Raw genomic sequence first — 17,064 nt, forward strand, 5'->3', positions numbered from 1 at the left:
AACTTGCTGTCAAACATATATTATGGCATTTTATCAAACAGCTTTTGGAAGTCCATCTGCAACATATCAACTACATTATCCTCATCAGCTCTCTTTGTTAAGTTATCAAAAACACAGTCAAGTTAGTTCAAAATTGTCGACATGACTGTTCATTTTGTCCTGGATTATCATTTCTAAAATCTGTTCCACCACCAAGGTTAAACTGACTGGCCTGTAGTTGCTGGCATATATTTGTACCCTCTTTTGAATTAGGGTGTGTAACATTTGCAATTCTCCAGTCCTCTGGCGCCACCGGGGCGGCACAGTGGTTAGCACTGCTGCTTCACAGCACCAGGGACCTGGATTCAATTCTGGCCTTGGTGACTGTGTGGAGTTTACACATTCTCCCCATGTCTGCGTGGATTTCCTCCAGGTGCTCCAGTTTCCTCCCACAATCCAAAGATGGTTAGGTTGATTGGTCATGCTGAATTGACCCTTAGTGTGAGGTGGAATTAGCAGGATAAATACATGGGGTTAAGGGGATAGGGCCTGGGTGGGATTGTTGTTGGTGCAGTCTCGATGGGCTGAATGGCCTCATTTTGCATTGTAGGAATTCTATGATCCTAAGTAGGATTGGAAGATTATGGCCAGTGCTTCGGTCCTGCTGACTTGGCCAGAATTTCTAATGCCTCTTTATCAATTTTTAGCCTACCCAGTATCTCAATTACCTCCTCTTTCATTATGACTTTGGCAGCATGGTCTTCCTTGAAAGACAGATGCAAAGTACTTGCTTACTACCTCAGCCAGGCCTCCACCATGTGAAAATTCCTTTTTTGCCCCTATTGGCCCCCTCCTCATTTTACTACTGTTTTGTTATTGATAAGTCTATAGGAAACTTTTGGGTTGCAGTTTTCCGGTTGTTCCCTTCGGTGAGATATTCTGGTGCCGCTGACTGCGAAACCCCTGCTGTGGGTTTCCCAGTGGCAGGGGAAAACCCCATTGACAGCAGCGGGACCAGAAGATCCTGCTGCCAGCCATTGGTGGGCCACCTCAGCTGCCACAAAACATGCGACAGGACGTGTGGAAAATCCTGCCCTTGGATTCCCTTTTACTTTAGCTGTCAGTTTTTTTTCTTATATTTGCCTTTGTCCCTCATTCCTTTTTTCACTTCCGCTCTGAACTTTCTATATTCAGTCTGGTTCTATGTGACACTTGATCAATGTTTTTTACATGTCCATATATACAACAACATCTGCATTACCTTCACCAACCTCTATGGTGAATGGACTGTTTTCACTGGAGCAAAGAAGGCTAAGAAGAGATTGAAATGGTTTTGAAAGTTATGAAGGTATTGATAGAGTGAATAAGGAATTATGATATATTTGATTTGGGAGTTAATTTTTATGTCAGTAAGATTGAGGAGAAATTTCTTGGACTTGAGTGAATAGAGTGCTTTGCCACAGGAAGTAGTTGAGGCAATGATTATTGAATTGTAATGAAAAAAAGTGGATAAACATTTGCATCAGAGAAAGTTAAACTTGGGGAGGAACTTAAGGCATTTTGATTAGCTGTAGTATTCTCTAATAAAGAATTCTCTTCCCACACTTCTCCACCTCTTTCCTCCTTTAAGATAAAAACCTATATTTTTCACCAAACCTTTGGTTATATAGTATATCTATATTTGGCTTGGTTTTAATTTAATCTGACGATACTCTTGTGGTCCTTGGGCCATTTTACTATGTTAAAGGTGTTGTGTAAATGCAAGTTGTTATTGTAAAGAACCAACACTGATACGTGACTGGCCTATGTATTAAATGTCTATGGATAAACACAGTTTGAAGCTCTGTGTAAATAGCCAATGGAAATATAAACTAATGTGGCTGCAAGGAAAGTCTGAAAGTTTAAATGGTCTAGTCACATGAAATGAGCAATGGTAGGAAGATAATATGCTGATATGTTGAAGATATCTAAATATTTATGATTAAATTAATATGAAGGCTGCTACAAATATGTTTCATATAATTGTAAATTATAATCTTGGAAAAAGGTTTTTGAATTTTAAAGCAGCTATCTTCCCATCACAATGTGACACACAGACAGGTTAGCAAACTCACATTTATTTTGTGGTTGATCATATCTGTACAATGTATGCCTGGTCTGCCATTGTTGGCAGATGCATCAACTACTGTTTGCCAGCAGTGTCAATCTAAATACTTTGGTGGATTATATCGATGAATGAGCAAGTAACATTCAGGCAACTGTAACACGGGGGTGGGGGAGAGAACAAGAAGGGATAGCTGTTAGTTCAAAGAAAATAAAGTGATGGTGAATCAACATGCTACATGATGTTTTGATGGAAAATAAATTGGACTCATACATATGGTGAGATCCCGATCTTGGTTGTGTATTGAGGAATGTTAACCCGCATAAAAGGTGGGAAATTAACAGTTCTTTGCGTCAACTAATGTCTGCATTAAGCAGCACAACGAACATTTAGGAGTGGGTACCCTGCCCGCCCACTGACCCATAGAAATGCATATATGAGTATAGATATTTATCCTTCTTTGCTAAAGAAGGAAAAAATAAACTGCTAAAAGAAATAAATGACTGTCAAGAATTTGCCCTAGGAAGGGCACATACTATTTTTGGTGCTAAAATTTGCATCTTTTGTCTGTCCTCCCCAAATTAAAATCATTGTATGTGCATTTTTATGTGCTCTGCCAACAACATACCTTTTTTTTTTCACTTTCCCTCTTTGTTTCGAATTTTATTGACATTCTACTAAGTGCAATGTAAGTAAACTTAATTATGTAGTTCCAGATGAAATTCTATCAGTTCAACACAATTATTTCCATAAATTAATTATACGTACATTATCTAGTTGATGAACTCACTAATAAAAGATATTTGTGCTTCTCACACAAAGAATATCGAAGTATTTTTTAAACTTGTAGCTGGTAAAGTAACTAAAAGCTCAAATCCAAAATGCCCAACTGGGGCTGCCTGTTATAACTAGTGATGCTACTGACAGTACTTGTTAAAATTTTTAACTAAATTGCTACTTTTTCTCAGTTTAGTAGAAAACAAGATGAGTCACACGTGTTCAGTAAGTGTCCCATTTCTTTATGAGAATCGAGGATTGGTGCTGGATATGATTCTCCGCTCTTTGTTAGGAGTAGCTCAGCCCAAGACTATCAACTGGGAAAGTGTAGCTAAACTCATACCAGGAGTCACAGCCAAGCAGGTACTGTAAGTTGCTGTTTAGTCTTTGTGATCTAAACAGCTTTCTACTTTTCCAATCAGAAATAAAGAATAATATATTGAAATTTATTGAATTAACAAATCCAATTGATTATTGTTGACAATATTACTAGTTTTTTTTAAAGATTGGTTTCATGGAAATGCTATTAAGCAATCTGACTTCCTAATATTTAAGACCTTAGCATATATAGAAATTTGTCTTCAGATTTCTGGCATCATTTTCAATAAGGTCATACAGTGCAATGATGGTTTCTAATTGTTTTGTAAACTCATAGATTAATATTGGTTTCTCAGTGGATAGGTTTAATTTCGATTGAATACCTTTTTGACAATAGGTAGAATATGTTTCTTTTCACATTCTTTTTAATTAAAGTTTTTCAGACAAAGATATAAATTAAATAATTGCTCAAATATAATTAAATGCCAGTTTTCTAATGCTTAGCTGTCCTTAAGATGGGAAATAACTTATGTTATATAAAAGAAAGACGGACGTGTATATGCTAAATTCTTGGTGCTCCTTAATAACACATTATCTGCATTCACTTAAGACGATAATTTTAATAATTTTAAGGATACTTTTCTATCAATTTGGAAACAATGGATGGGATTTTCCATACCTCCCCACAGTGTTTCGCGGTGGCGGGATCTTCTGATCCTGCCGCAGTCAATAGAGTTTCTTTTTGTATGTAACTCCCACTGCCAGGAAACCCGCAGTGGGGATTCGCTGTCGGTGAGACCAGAAGATCCCGCTGGCAGGAATGACTGGAAAATTTGGGCCATTAAGTTGACATTCTGCCCCATCTGGAATACTGCACTTCAGAAAAGATACATCTGCCTTAAATGAGGTGCAGAGAAGGTTCACCAGAATGATAATCGGGCTTAGGGTAGTAAATTATAAATGAACATGTATTTCCTCGAGTATGGAAGATTGAATCTTCTGGATTCTGGATCTAATGGAGTTGCTTAAAATGTTAAATATGTTTGCTAGGGTAGATGAAGCTAAATTATTTCCTCTGGTGGAAGTGTCCAGACCAAAGGGACATAATTTAAATTAGAGCGAGGCCATTCAAAAGTGAAACCGGGGAGTACTTTTCTCATACAGCAAAAAAAAATCTGGAAAACTTTTTCCAAAATACTGCGAATGCTATGACAAGTGGAAATTTCAGGACAGAGAGGAAGAATTTTGTTACTTAAAAGGTATTGAGAGATATGGAACAAAGGTGGATAAATAGAGTTGAGGTACAAATAAGCCATGAGCCTAATAGGCCCATCATATTTGAAGGGCTAAATTGCCTACTCCAGTTCCATATGTTCCTATGACTGTTATTGTCAGTCTAGTTATATGAAGCAGACTGGGTACTGGAATTATCAATTATATTTCTTAAATGTTAGTATAAAACTGGGCTTGCAAACGGCAATTTAAATGCCTTTTTTTATAAAAATGCAGATATGCAGGAGAAAGACTATAGTTGTGTTTGGGTTTCAGATGATGTTTATAAACAATTTAACAATTACACCTTACAGACTGACATCACCTGAACTCTCATTGTAATCATTTTTAGTTGCAAGGTTTCTCATAATGAAGGAAAATGAGGATATAGATTCAGGACAAGAAGTTGCCCATTTAAGATCGAGATAAGACATTTCTTCTGAGGGTTGCGAAGCTTTGGAATTTTCTCTCTCTGAGCTATGGGAGGCTGAGATAAACAGATTTTTGAACCATAAGATTGTCAAGGGGCTATGGAGAATAGATGGGAAGTGGAGGTGAGGCCACATTCAGCTTATCTGTGGTTTTACTGAATGGCAAAGCAGGCTTGAGGGGCCACATGGCCTACTTTTTCTTATGTTCTTATGATTATTTTGAGAATTCACTGCATTCTTCTGTCAAAGAATACTGTCCTCTTGTGAAAATAGTAGCATTTTAAGTTCAGAATTTGCTTTCACAGTCCTAACGGGGTGCTGAGAGTTGCTTATTTATTTATTAATATTTTATTGCATAAATGTCTAATAACCCCAGTTAGGGTGGCATGGTGATTAGCTGCGCCTCAACGCCAGGGATCCAGGTTCAGTTCCCGGCTTGGGTCACTGTGTGGAGTCTGCACGTCCTCTCTGTGTCTGCGTGGGTTTCCTCCGGGTGCTCCGGTTTCCTCCCACAGTATGAAAAACGTGCGGGTTAGGTACATTGGCCATGCTAAATTCATCATCCGTGTATCCAAACAGGCGTCGGAGTGTGGCGACTTGGGGATTTTCACAGTAACTTCATCGCAATGTTAATGTAAGCCTACTTGTGACACCAATACTTAAACTTATCCCATAATTGATATTTCAAATATATAATGTTGCGACATTCTATTGTGATGATTGAAAAGGAAGAATCTGACCTCTGCACCTGTGCTTAATTAAATTGCAACTTAGAATTGTCATCTCTTGTACATCTGGAAGGCAATATCTTAGTTTGCATCAGGAAAGCAGTTTGTTAGGGGTTAGGCACCTCATCCCTTTTCTCAGTTTCGAGTGTTTTCAAGAGTGTAAAAAAGTGAAGTGCTAGTCGTAGTACATTCACTTGGGTAGAGAGCACATAAAGTAACGTGGTAGCAGATTGAGCTTGGCTGGGTTGGAATTTAGAAACAGTGGGCAGAAGGAGGAGCAACGTATCTTAGTTAAAGTTATAAGTGGGCGAGGAGGTATACTTTTATTTAAATTGAGGATGTTCAAGATTGAGACTAATAAATGGATTTTGGACACTCTGGATGTTGAGGGATATGGAAATCTGGAACGTTAAGGTAGGTAATCAACAGTGATATTAGATGATGAAGCAGGCTCGAGGAGTCATGTATTCTAATGCAAATCATTTTTCTTTTCTCCTTTGAGCAGAAATAAGTAACCACATGGGCTACAATAAAATCAGAATTGAAGTACAAGAACGGACAGTGTGTAATCCCTGCTGGATATTGCAGTTTTAAATTCCAGACATTGACTCAGGAAGACACATTCATAGGAAGTGTCTCCAAATATAATGACCTGAGCTGAAGATTTCAGAACTTGAGTTGGAGACATTCGAATACATTAGAGGTTTTTGGAGCTAGAGTCTTTGTATCGGGCGTAGTTTGCATGCAAACTGAGAGTCTTATGATACTTTGTTGCTTCCCAGGTGGTAAAATGGGGATTATGGAAGGGGAATGAGAAGAGCCAATCATAGGATCATGTGAGGTATTTACACCAGTTCTGAGGAAAATGGGAATGCTTTCACAAGGGTTAAAACTGCATCTGACAAAATGAATAAATAGAGAAATGAAGTTTCATTTTAAACTAACAACAAGGGTCTCTGGCAAAGGGAAAATAAAAGTAATCGGAAGATGTAAGGTAGGTTGAAATTAATATGATTTGATATGCAAATATAATAATGGTATGTCGCAGGAAATGGGAAGTAAAGGATGAAATTGAAATTGACGAGTTATAAGCAGGTAAAAGACATGATGTATTGCAACACTGAGTGTGGGGAAAGGAACTTTGGAAGTTAGAAGCAATTATGTTAAAAAACATATAAATTTAACATAAAAGAAAACTGGATGCAAACAGTGGCCGTGTAGGATTTCCTATTGGGAACATAACTGAATATCTGTGAATGCCAATTTTGATCTTAATTTATGCTGCCGTTTCCAGTAATACTAATTGCACTACACCAGAGTAAAGGAAAACAAGTTTTATATCATTATTAGATATTAAAATAAATAATTGGAGGATGTTCTGAGATGTGTATATTTTAGAATAACCAAATTCAGCATTTTTTGAATTAAACAAGATGTTTCATCTCTATTCAATGATTGCTTTAATTAACTATTCTTCAATTCCTCAAATGCGTACAAATATTTACTGTCCATTTGTAACATTTATCCAAAAGTAGCCCTTTACGAGCTAGCTTTTTGTGATTCTTGTGTTTAAAGCTTTGCAATTAATTCCTTTTGATCTGTATTTATTCAGCAGTTGGGGACCTACTAAAATTCCAAACCCCCATATAAGCTCTTCTAACTATTTTCTTTAAAATTGTTGATAAACGACACCATCATTGAACAGGACATTTATCTGACTCTAACAGTACCAGTTATATATTTTGCCTGTACATTTCAAACTTAATGTTACTAGTTGGGGATAAAGAAGAATTGGATTGTAACTCTTATCACATTAATGACTTTACACTGAGAAATTACTTAATGATAATTAAATTGGAAGGGATAGATTTGAAATGCTCCCAATTCATAATCACAAGAAAATGAAGGTGAATGTTTTAAAAATAGTGCAATGTGAAAATAACACTTATGCCACTAGCAATGACAATTTAAAAATGCACATGTCTTTTGTGTGCTGGAAAGGGACAAATAGCTTTGGTTAATCATATATTTTTGAATTTAATTTATAATTTAAAAATGTAATTTAGAATGGTCGGGCGCTAAATGAGTCTGATGGATAAATGTTTCATTTTTCTCTGTATATTATAGGCAGTGTAAGAAAAGGCCCGAGGTAAATTTATTGCAACCCATCCTACTAATATGAAGTTACTGGGTTTTGCCACAATTTCTGCTGGTCTGGTTTTTAGAGTTATATATCATAAAGTAAAACCTGATGATTTTTTCTCAGTTTTCCCCTTGTATTTTTGTGTATTGATTATTTTATTAACTTAGCTTCAAAGTAATCATTGATTATTATAAATAGAAACCTTTGGCTCTGTTTATTGATATGTTCGATGATCTCATTAAAGTCTGCATTGACCACATTTATTCACTACAAATAATTTTAAAACAGCTACTTACTCCTACTCTCTCGCTCTCTTTTTCTCTCCCACCTCCACCACCCGCCAAAATTATTTCTCAGGATGTTTAAGGAATGTTGTAATAGTTTTCCAAAAAAAGTCTCCTTGGAATTCACAGTTGTAATCACATTAAGTTTACCAATCTCATTGAAGAGATCACAAATCCAAAGGACACCTGTGCACCGAAAGGTTTGAGTGCAAATTTGCGCCCATTCTGAACGATATGAATGAAGGAAATGTAGTTTGTACAGTTGGGGGCATAGAGCTATGCTGTTGTGTGATGGAGACTCTAGGAGAAGATTTTGGAAAACTGATACACTGAATTTTCTTTGATTTATTTTTGTATCATGAATCAATTACACCCAAATTTCCATCGCTTTTTGCATCAGAAATCAGTATTGTGGCCCTATTGTGCCATATTTTGGATGCAAATTGAAAGGAATCCCAGACCTTAATATTTTTATGTGGGATGAAATGGGTAAGAAATCAAATAAAAACAGAATACTGGAAATACTCAGCAAAGTCTGGCAGCATCTGTGGAGACAAAAACAAGAGTTTACGTTTCAGGTCTGTGACCTTTCATCAGAACTCCAGTTTTACTTTCCATAGATGCTGCCAGAGTTGCTGTGTATTTCCAGCATTGTCTGTTTGTAATTTTAGACTTCCAGCATCTGCAGTATTTTGCTTTTGTAGGTAAGAAACCAATATTGGTGAAGGAACACACACACCCTGTAGAGAGGGCTGATGTACACAAAATGTTTAGAGTTAACATGTTTAAATTATATTCCCTCTAATTGTAGGAAGGAAGTATCAAAGGAAATCTAGAGATAGTTGAAGGAATAGATAGGAATAACAATTGTTCTGTGATTTTAATTACCAAGTCACTGACTGGGCCAGGAAAGAATGTAAGAGGAGAAAAAGGAACCTTATAATGTGCACACTTCTCGCGAGTATTATTGTATTCCTATATCGAGAGAGGCATTGCTGGACAATAGTTTTGAGTAGCAAAATAAATTGGGTAGATCAGTTAAATGTGGGTGAGTTAGTGGCTATAATATATTAAGATCCAAGGTGTGTATAGAAAGAGGAACAGATAGCATTATAAAAAGCACACGGTTGTGATAAGGGAGAATTTATGCAGATGGCTGGCCTTGTTGAATAAAGAGAGAAATTTGACATCAAAGATAACAATAATTGAAAAGCAGATTTCAAAGGGTCAGCTGAAATAGATAAAATAGGACTGCTTAATGTTTCAAGATACTGTGAATAAGTAGAGGTCAGAACAATCATAAATTGAAGAAGATGGCTTGTGGAGTTATGGAAATGATAAAGATTGACAAAGTGGTTTACAGAGTGAGTATGAGGAGACAGTCTCAAACAATGATAATGTATTTTACAAATATCAGTTAAAAGGTACTGTGAGGTGGGACTTCTGAGGGGAGAAAAAGGAGTTGAGAATGAATGGCAATTGGTGGATATATTTCAGAGTCATAGAGTAATTTACAGAAGGAGGTCATTTAGCTCATCAGGTCTGTGTTGGCTCTCCTAGAGCAATCCAGTCAGTCCCATTACCGCGCTCTATCCCTATAGCCCTGCAAGGTTATTTTCTTCAATGGCACATCCAATTCTTATTTTAGTTATTGATCATCTCTGCATCAATCATCCTTGCAAAAGTTGCAGGTCATTACCACTTGCTGCATAAACATGTTCTTCCTCATATTCCCTCCTGTATCTCATGCCTGAAGTTTTGAATATGTGTTCACTAGTCTTGTACCATTATGTAATGGGGAGCAGTTTTTCCTTGTCCACCTTATCCAAACCTGCCAAATCCCCTCTTCGATCTCCTTTGCTACTTCAAGAACATTCCCAGCTTATGGACCCTGTAGTATTGAGCCCCTTTAAGAGGTGAGGTTTCAGAGGGTCATGTGACCTGTTCGGTCAATTGGGCCGAAGCTTGGACTTGAGCGTGGAATCGCCAGGCAGTCTGGATGCTGGAGCCAAATTAATCGGTTGCACCTTTCTTACTCTCTGTATATAGTTTTTCCTGTTGATAAATAGTTCTTTAGTTACTCCACTTGGTGGTCGCCACTCTTTCCAAGATATTACAGAACTTATCCATGTAGCTAAAATATCCCATCTTGGAACCATTACTGCAAATCTCCTCTGCACCTTTTCGAAGTGCCTCAAGTCCTTCCTAAAGTGTGGTGACCAGAACTGGATTCAATACTCCAGTTGTGGCCTAACCAGAACAAGAAAGCATAACCTCCTTGCTTTTGTATTCAATACCTCTACTTATGAAGCCCAAGCTCTCGTATACTTTGCTAACTGCTCTCTCATTATGTCCTGTCACCTTCACATGCACCTCTCTGACCCTGCATGCATTTTAGAACTGTGCTGTTAAGTCAACATCGCATCTCCCTATCCCTTCTGCTAAAATACATTATCTCATTACCTTTATGCCTCTCTGTATTAAATTCTATCTGCCGATTCTGCAAACCTATCTGTCCTGTTGTATTTGATTGGTATCATCCTCACTGTTTGCCACCCTCCAAGTTTGTATCACCAGAAAATTTAAAATTTTTACTCTGCATTTCAATTACTTCATCAAAAAATTCAATTAAATTAGTCAAGCATAATCTGCCTTTTATAAATCTGAATCATTGTTATGGGCAATGTCCTTATATTCCTTCTTGAATATGGGTGTCACATTTTCTACTCTCCAACTCTCTGCATCTCCCTGTATCTAAAGAGGATTAGAAGATCATGGCAAGCACATCCGTTATCCCACCCCCATTTTCTTTAGCAACCTGGAATACGAACCATCTGGATTTATCCACTGTAAAAATAGCCAACCTCTCCAGTACCTCCTGCCTCTCAATTTTCATCCATCCATTACCTCTTTTATCATTGTTTCTATCAATATTTTGACAGCTTCATCTTCCTTAGTAAATATCAATAGAAAATGCTTATTAAATATTCTATCCTTGCCCTGTACTTTCTAGCATATATCACCCTTTTTTGTCCCTAATAGGATCCCTCCCACCTCTTATTACTCACTTACTATTTACATGCCAGATTATTGAGTTCCCTTTTATAGTGACTGCAATTTTATTCTCATTCTTTCTTTGCCATCTTATTTTCCTCTTCATTACCCTCTCAACCTGTTGTATTTGACAAGGTTCTTGCTTGAAGAACTTGCCTAACATGCATAATTTACTATGAGTAGCAGATAACATATTAGCATGAATAAAAGATTGGATAGCTACCAGGAAAAAGCGAGTAGGCATAAATGGGTCTTTTCTGGTTGGCAAGATGTAATGAGTGTTGTTTTTCCAATTTATATAAATAGCTTGGATGAAAGGACTGAGGTATTAAATTTGTTGATGGCACAGGGATAGGTAGTAAAGTAAGTTGTGAAGAGGCTACAAAGGGATATCGATAGGGTAAGTGATTGTGCCGAGATCTGGCAAATGGAATATAATGTGGGGAAAATGTGAAATTGTCCATTTTGGCAGGATGGATAAAACAGAAGCATGTTATCTAAATGGTGAGAGATTGCAAAGCTTTCAGATGCAGAAGGATCTGGGTGTCTTAGTGCATGAATCGTATGCAGGTACAGCAAGGAATTAGGAAAGCTAATGGAATGTTATTGTTTAATGTGAGGGAATTGAATACAAAAGTAGGGAGGTTATTCTTCAGTTATACAGGGGGTTGGTGAGACCATTGTTCCGTATTGGTCATCTTATTTAATGAAGGATGTAAGTGTGTTGGAAGCAGTTCAGAGAAGGTTTACTAGACTAAATATCTGGAATGGGCAGTTGTCTTATGAGGAAAGATTGGACAGGCTAGACTTGTATCCGCTGGAATTTAGAAAACTAAGAGGGTGACTTCATTGAATCATATAATGTCCTGAGGGGTCTTGATAGGATGAGTATGGAAATAATGTCTCCTCTTGTAGGAGAATCTAAAGCTAAGGGTCACTATTTAAAACTAAAGGGGTCACCCATTTAAAACCGAGATGAGGAGAATTTTTTTCTGAGGGTCATGAATCTGGAACTTTCTTCCTCAAAAGGTAGTGCAAGCTGAGTCTTTGAATATTTCTAAGGCAGAAGTAGATTCTTGATTTGCATGGGGTGAAAAGTTATTTTGCATTCGTGACGAGAATGTTTAAATTGTTTAAAAGCAAGGTGATGTGTGTTAAAGTATTTGAGAAGAGTTGGGAGGAGGAATGATTTGAAACCAGTGTCTTAAAACAAAGAAGGGTTGGGACAGAGTGGTTAAACTGTTTCCAGTAGTTGAGGGGTCTATAATAAGGGAATGTAGAGAGCAAGAGAAACATTTTTTAACCAAAGTTTTGTGATGCTGTGAAATACTGAAGTTGATGATTTGAAGCAAAGACCATTTCAGCTTTTAAGTATGGATTAGGTGGTTGAAGTAAATGTGGGATGAAGAGAAGTTGAAAAAGGAAAATCAGATGGGATTAGAATTATTGCTTATGTGAAAGATAAATACTAATACAGACTGGTTGGACACATAGTCCATTTCTTGTTGTAATTGCTCTTTTAAAATTCATGGCTGTTGAATATTTTTATGGGAAAGAGAATTGAGATGCAATTGGAAGGGTGTTAAATGTTACAGCTTATTATTAAAGCCAAGCTTTAAATTATTTGCAGTGTGCCAAGAGATTTGAAGAGATGAGAAACAATGGAACCATGCCCCATGTTTGTGATGAAAACAAGTGTGAAGGGAGTCCATCTAAATCATTAGCAACATATATTAAATCAACATTACTCGACCATGAAGAAGATGAAAAATCTAGATTATCCGTGGTGCAGAATAGCATTTCCACATCAGGTCAGTTTTCTGCTCAGCGTTTAAATCTTTAAAACATGATATCATGTTTTTTTTCATTAAATGGTTCTTCAAAGTTTTGAAGTAGCTAAAGAGGATTCCATATGTTCAACCAGTATTGCTGAAAAAATACATTTTGTCAAAGCTTTTTGTCTTGCACTATTCAGGACAATAGTGAGAGTACCAAAGTTAAGGGAAACAACTTTATACTGTGAGGAGGGTGAGAGGGTGCTGATTGATTGGCAAGTGGACCCTTATTGGTGGAGGCATTGCCATGGAGAATGCACCAGTTGATGGTGACTTACAGTTAACTGCCAATCATTGTTTGAAATTTAAACCAGGCAGCTTGACCCTGATTGGTCAAGGCATGGCCATGTGGAATAATCCAGCAAATGGCTATCATTTATTTTGTTTAGCTGAAATAGCAGAATGTGTACACATGTTCTCTCTGTCTGCAAAGAACAGGGCCCTATGTATTCATATATGTAATTTCCATTGCACGCAAATGCACCACATTGTGAATCCGACTGACAATCTTAAATTTGTTATTCAACATAATTTTGAGCACACTGAGATTTATTTAGCAAATATTGTTCAATCGTGAAATCACATCTACTGTCGGACACTGTGTTTTGCAAGCATCGGCTGGTTGGGTACTTTGCTTATTGCAAACCGTGGAAGTGACATGTTGTATGATACATATGACTTGCGTGCCTAGTATCACACACACTGAAATTCATATACCACATTACTTACATGTGTGACAGGCAGAATGTCTTTTTGGCTTGATGGCAGCAACCTGTTAGTGACGAATACCACTCTGTTGCTACTGCATAGTAGTAGCATGAAGTAGCAAGCATAGTGGCAAGCTTCAACAACATGTCTTTATTCAGCAATACTCAGGTTAAAATTATTTAGAATATTATTTAGGAGTAATGAGGTATAAATTTACTTCTATGAATTGCCTTGCTGAAAATTACCTGTATAACATTTATTTACCTGTGTAGTTGTACATGGCTTGCCGAGTAATGTTCAATGTACTGTTTGAAATCATATAAAATCACAGTGCTAAGGTAGTCTTATCAGGTCTCTTTCAAAGAGCTGTCCAATTAGTTCCACTTCCCTGCTCTTCCCCTACTACCCTGCAAGTTTCTCTTGTTCATGTATATATCTAATTCCTTTTCGGAAGTTATTTTGAAATCAGCTTCAGCACACCTTTCAGGCAGTACATTTCAAAACCTAATAACTCATTGCATTTAAAAAATTCTAATTTCTCCCTTGGATTTATTGCCAATTTTCTTACATTTGTGATTTCTGGTTACCAAACTTCCTGCCCTTACCAAATTTCTCCGCATATACTATATCAAAACCCCACATAATTTTGAATGCATCCATTAAATCTCCCCTTAACCTTCTCCACTTCAACGTGTTTGATGATTGTTATTCACTAATAACTACTGCCATCTAGTCAGTTAATGCATCAGCTTTGAAGACTTGTAACTCTTGCAGTGCAACATCCAAGGTAACTTGAAAGTTGCTCAGACAACAGAATGATGCCTAAACTAGTAACATTTAAACTTCCTTATTTTAGAGAAGTTGGTGCAAATACTGTCATCCCTTTGTGTCCTATCTACTGAAAGACAACATCAACTACCTAAAAGAAAAAATGGCATAATTGAATAAAACACTCATTACCATACAGCAACAGAAATAATGTGCTAAAATGGTGGCAAATACATAAATTTATTACTTGTTAGTAAAACAAGTAAGTACATAGATAAGAGATATTTGGAGGTTGTGTCTTTGTAATGCTAGTTATCCTTTAACATAAGCACTCAGAGCTGCTGAAATTCCTGAATTTTGCTCTGTTGATTCAGGTGCAGTGGAGCAAAACCCTCATCTGCCCATGTGCACAAGCACTGAGTTTGTCCCGTTTTGTGGGAACAGAGCTATTAAAATGGCCAGAGGAGCTGTACATGTTTAATAGGTTGCTGCATTCACTATTTGCTACTCTGACAGATGAAGAGAGGCATGCCAAGGGCTCATCCCAGAATTTTTCATGTAGTTTCCTCTGAATAGAGAAAGTGGGCCTCTTGAAGGCAATGAGACCCTTCCAGGATATATTATATTTTCCGATTAAAGATTTGAGATCTTGAGACCTTCACAGAACTTGTCACCTCAGCTGGCAAGTGATCCACTAAGGCTTTGTATGGTCACACAATAGGTATAATTTCACAGAAACTACACCAGGTACATGCATTTGATTTGGAGAAGGCAAGGCAGACAGAATATTGCCCTTCACCCCCACAACAATTTCAAGGACTGTTGTAAATTGGGTAGAAATCCTGAAATAAACAGGTCCATCCTAATATACTGCTGCTGCATTTAAGGGAGCTGGAATGAAGGAGTTGGGGCAAGCAGAGATTATTATTTCCACACTCCCAGAATACAACATTTTGGGACTTTTATTTCAATCTGCTCACTTTTTCATCTTGTATGCATTTGTCCTTTAGTTTATATAGTCAAAGTTGAAATGTTAGTGTTTAGTACAGTCATTGATTGATGAGATGGGAGGGCATTCAGATGGCTTGCATTGCATTTTATGTCTCAAACTTTATTCAAATTCAGGAAAGAAAAACTGATTGAATCATGCATTTGACTTTTTGATTAAGACAGTGTCATTTGGTTTATTATGACTTTGTAATGTGTAGCCTTAATACCCTTAAATATTCAAGGACGGACTGGAGTATCTTCAGGAAGAAATTGCACTCTAAAAGAAAATGGTTCAACTGATAAAGATGAAGACAAACTGGATGAAAGCCAAGGGTGGGTAACAATAAAATGCATCTGAAAAGGGATATAATCAGACCTTACTAAGTCACCCTGAGTGTTATTTGTTTAATACAAAACCATATTTTTGAACTGAATGGATACATTTAGATGGGCCAGATCTAGGATGATGTAGGTAAACATATATGTACGAAAATGTAAAAGTGTTACAATGGTTAGAAAAACAAGTATTAATCATTTGACAACATGTTGAAATGATTAAGATCAGGAGACATTGGGTAATTTAAATTTAATTGTGGAATTACATTGGCTTACATTTATGTAGTTATTGAATTTGCTGCAGCAATAGCCAATGGTAAAAATTGAAATTGCAGAGAAATTAGTGGAGGTAACTGAGGTGCAATGAAGTCTTGGGAGAAATGTCGCATAGTAAAGCTGTTAATGTAGAGAATTTCAGTACGTAAAAGCACAGTGGCTCAAGGATGTGACAGCAGTTATGAAGGTGGGCACATTTTCTACTGAAATCTGAAGAATTTGTACTTTGACATTGGGTTGCTCAAAGTTCCAGAGGCACAGTGGAGCAGTAGCATAGAGGGAATTTGCAAAACAGATATTGAAGTTTCCATGCCGGGAGACATGGAGCTAATAGTGGAAGGTGAGAATAGGAGTGCATTTTGAGGACCAGATAGTGTAAAGACTCTAGAGTCCTTAATTAGTTTAAAGTTTGCATAGCAAAGATCAAAGAGGCTGGTAAGGATAGTGGTGAAGAAATAATATCCATGGTGATGTTTATGTTCGGAATATTAAAAAATCCAACCCATATAAGTGTAAGATTCATATGAGGAGACATCTGTTTGTTCACTTGGGTGCTAGCTGTGATATATAGATATATAGAAGGCCTACAGTACAGAAAGAGGCCATTCGGCCCATCGGGTCTGCACCGACCACAATCCCACCCAGGCCCTATCCCCACATCCCTACATATTTTGCCCACTAATCCCTCTAACCTACGCATCTCAGGACACTAAAGGGCAATTTTAGCATGGCCAATCAACCTAACCCACACATCTTTGGACAGTGGGAGGAAACTGGAGCACCCGGAGGAAACCCACGCAGACACGAGGAGAATGTGCAAACTCCACACAGGCAGTGACCCAAGCCGGGAATCGAACCCAGGTCCCTGGAGCTGTGAAGCAGCAGTGCGAACCACTGTGCTGCCGTGCCGCCCTGATATGACAATCATTTTTCTTTCTCTGGGCAACCCAGTCTTACAGCACCAGACCACGGACAGCCTTCACTGGCTCAGGCTTCAGTGGGGCCCCCCTGCCCTGTTGCTAGGGGTCCCATCCCCCTTGTTGCAAGGAGGTCCCAATTCC

General features: G+C 37.6%; 1 protein-coding gene across 9 annotated transcripts in view; it reads left to right on the forward strand.

The window, feature by feature from the left end:
* The window catches only part of sanbr (SANT and BTB domain regulator of CSR), a 149,080-nt gene that overhangs the window by 8,273 nt on the left and 123,743 nt on the right, over window positions 1-17,064 (forward strand). For 5 of the 9 annotated variants that reach the window (XM_078229910.1, XM_078229908.1, XM_078229912.1 and 2 more), the window contains exons 2-3: window positions 12,721-12,901; window positions 15,634-15,724. In XM_078229910.1, coding sequence (XP_078086036.1) covers window positions 12,742-12,901; window positions 15,634-15,724 — 251 coding nt within the window. In that variant the 5' untranslated portion in view covers window positions 12,721-12,741. Of the gene's footprint in view, window positions 1-3,056; window positions 3,224-12,720; window positions 12,902-15,633; window positions 15,725-17,064 lie in introns of those variants that run through there. The other 4 variants (XM_078229914.1, XM_078229915.1, XM_078229907.1 and 1 more) reach the window with 3 other exon arrangements.

The sequence above is a fragment of the Mustelus asterias genome, chromosome 15 (assembly GCF_964213995.1).
Source record: "Mustelus asterias chromosome 15, sMusAst1.hap1.1, whole genome shotgun sequence".
NCBI lineage: Eukaryota > Metazoa > Chordata > Chondrichthyes > Carcharhiniformes > Triakidae > Mustelus > Mustelus asterias.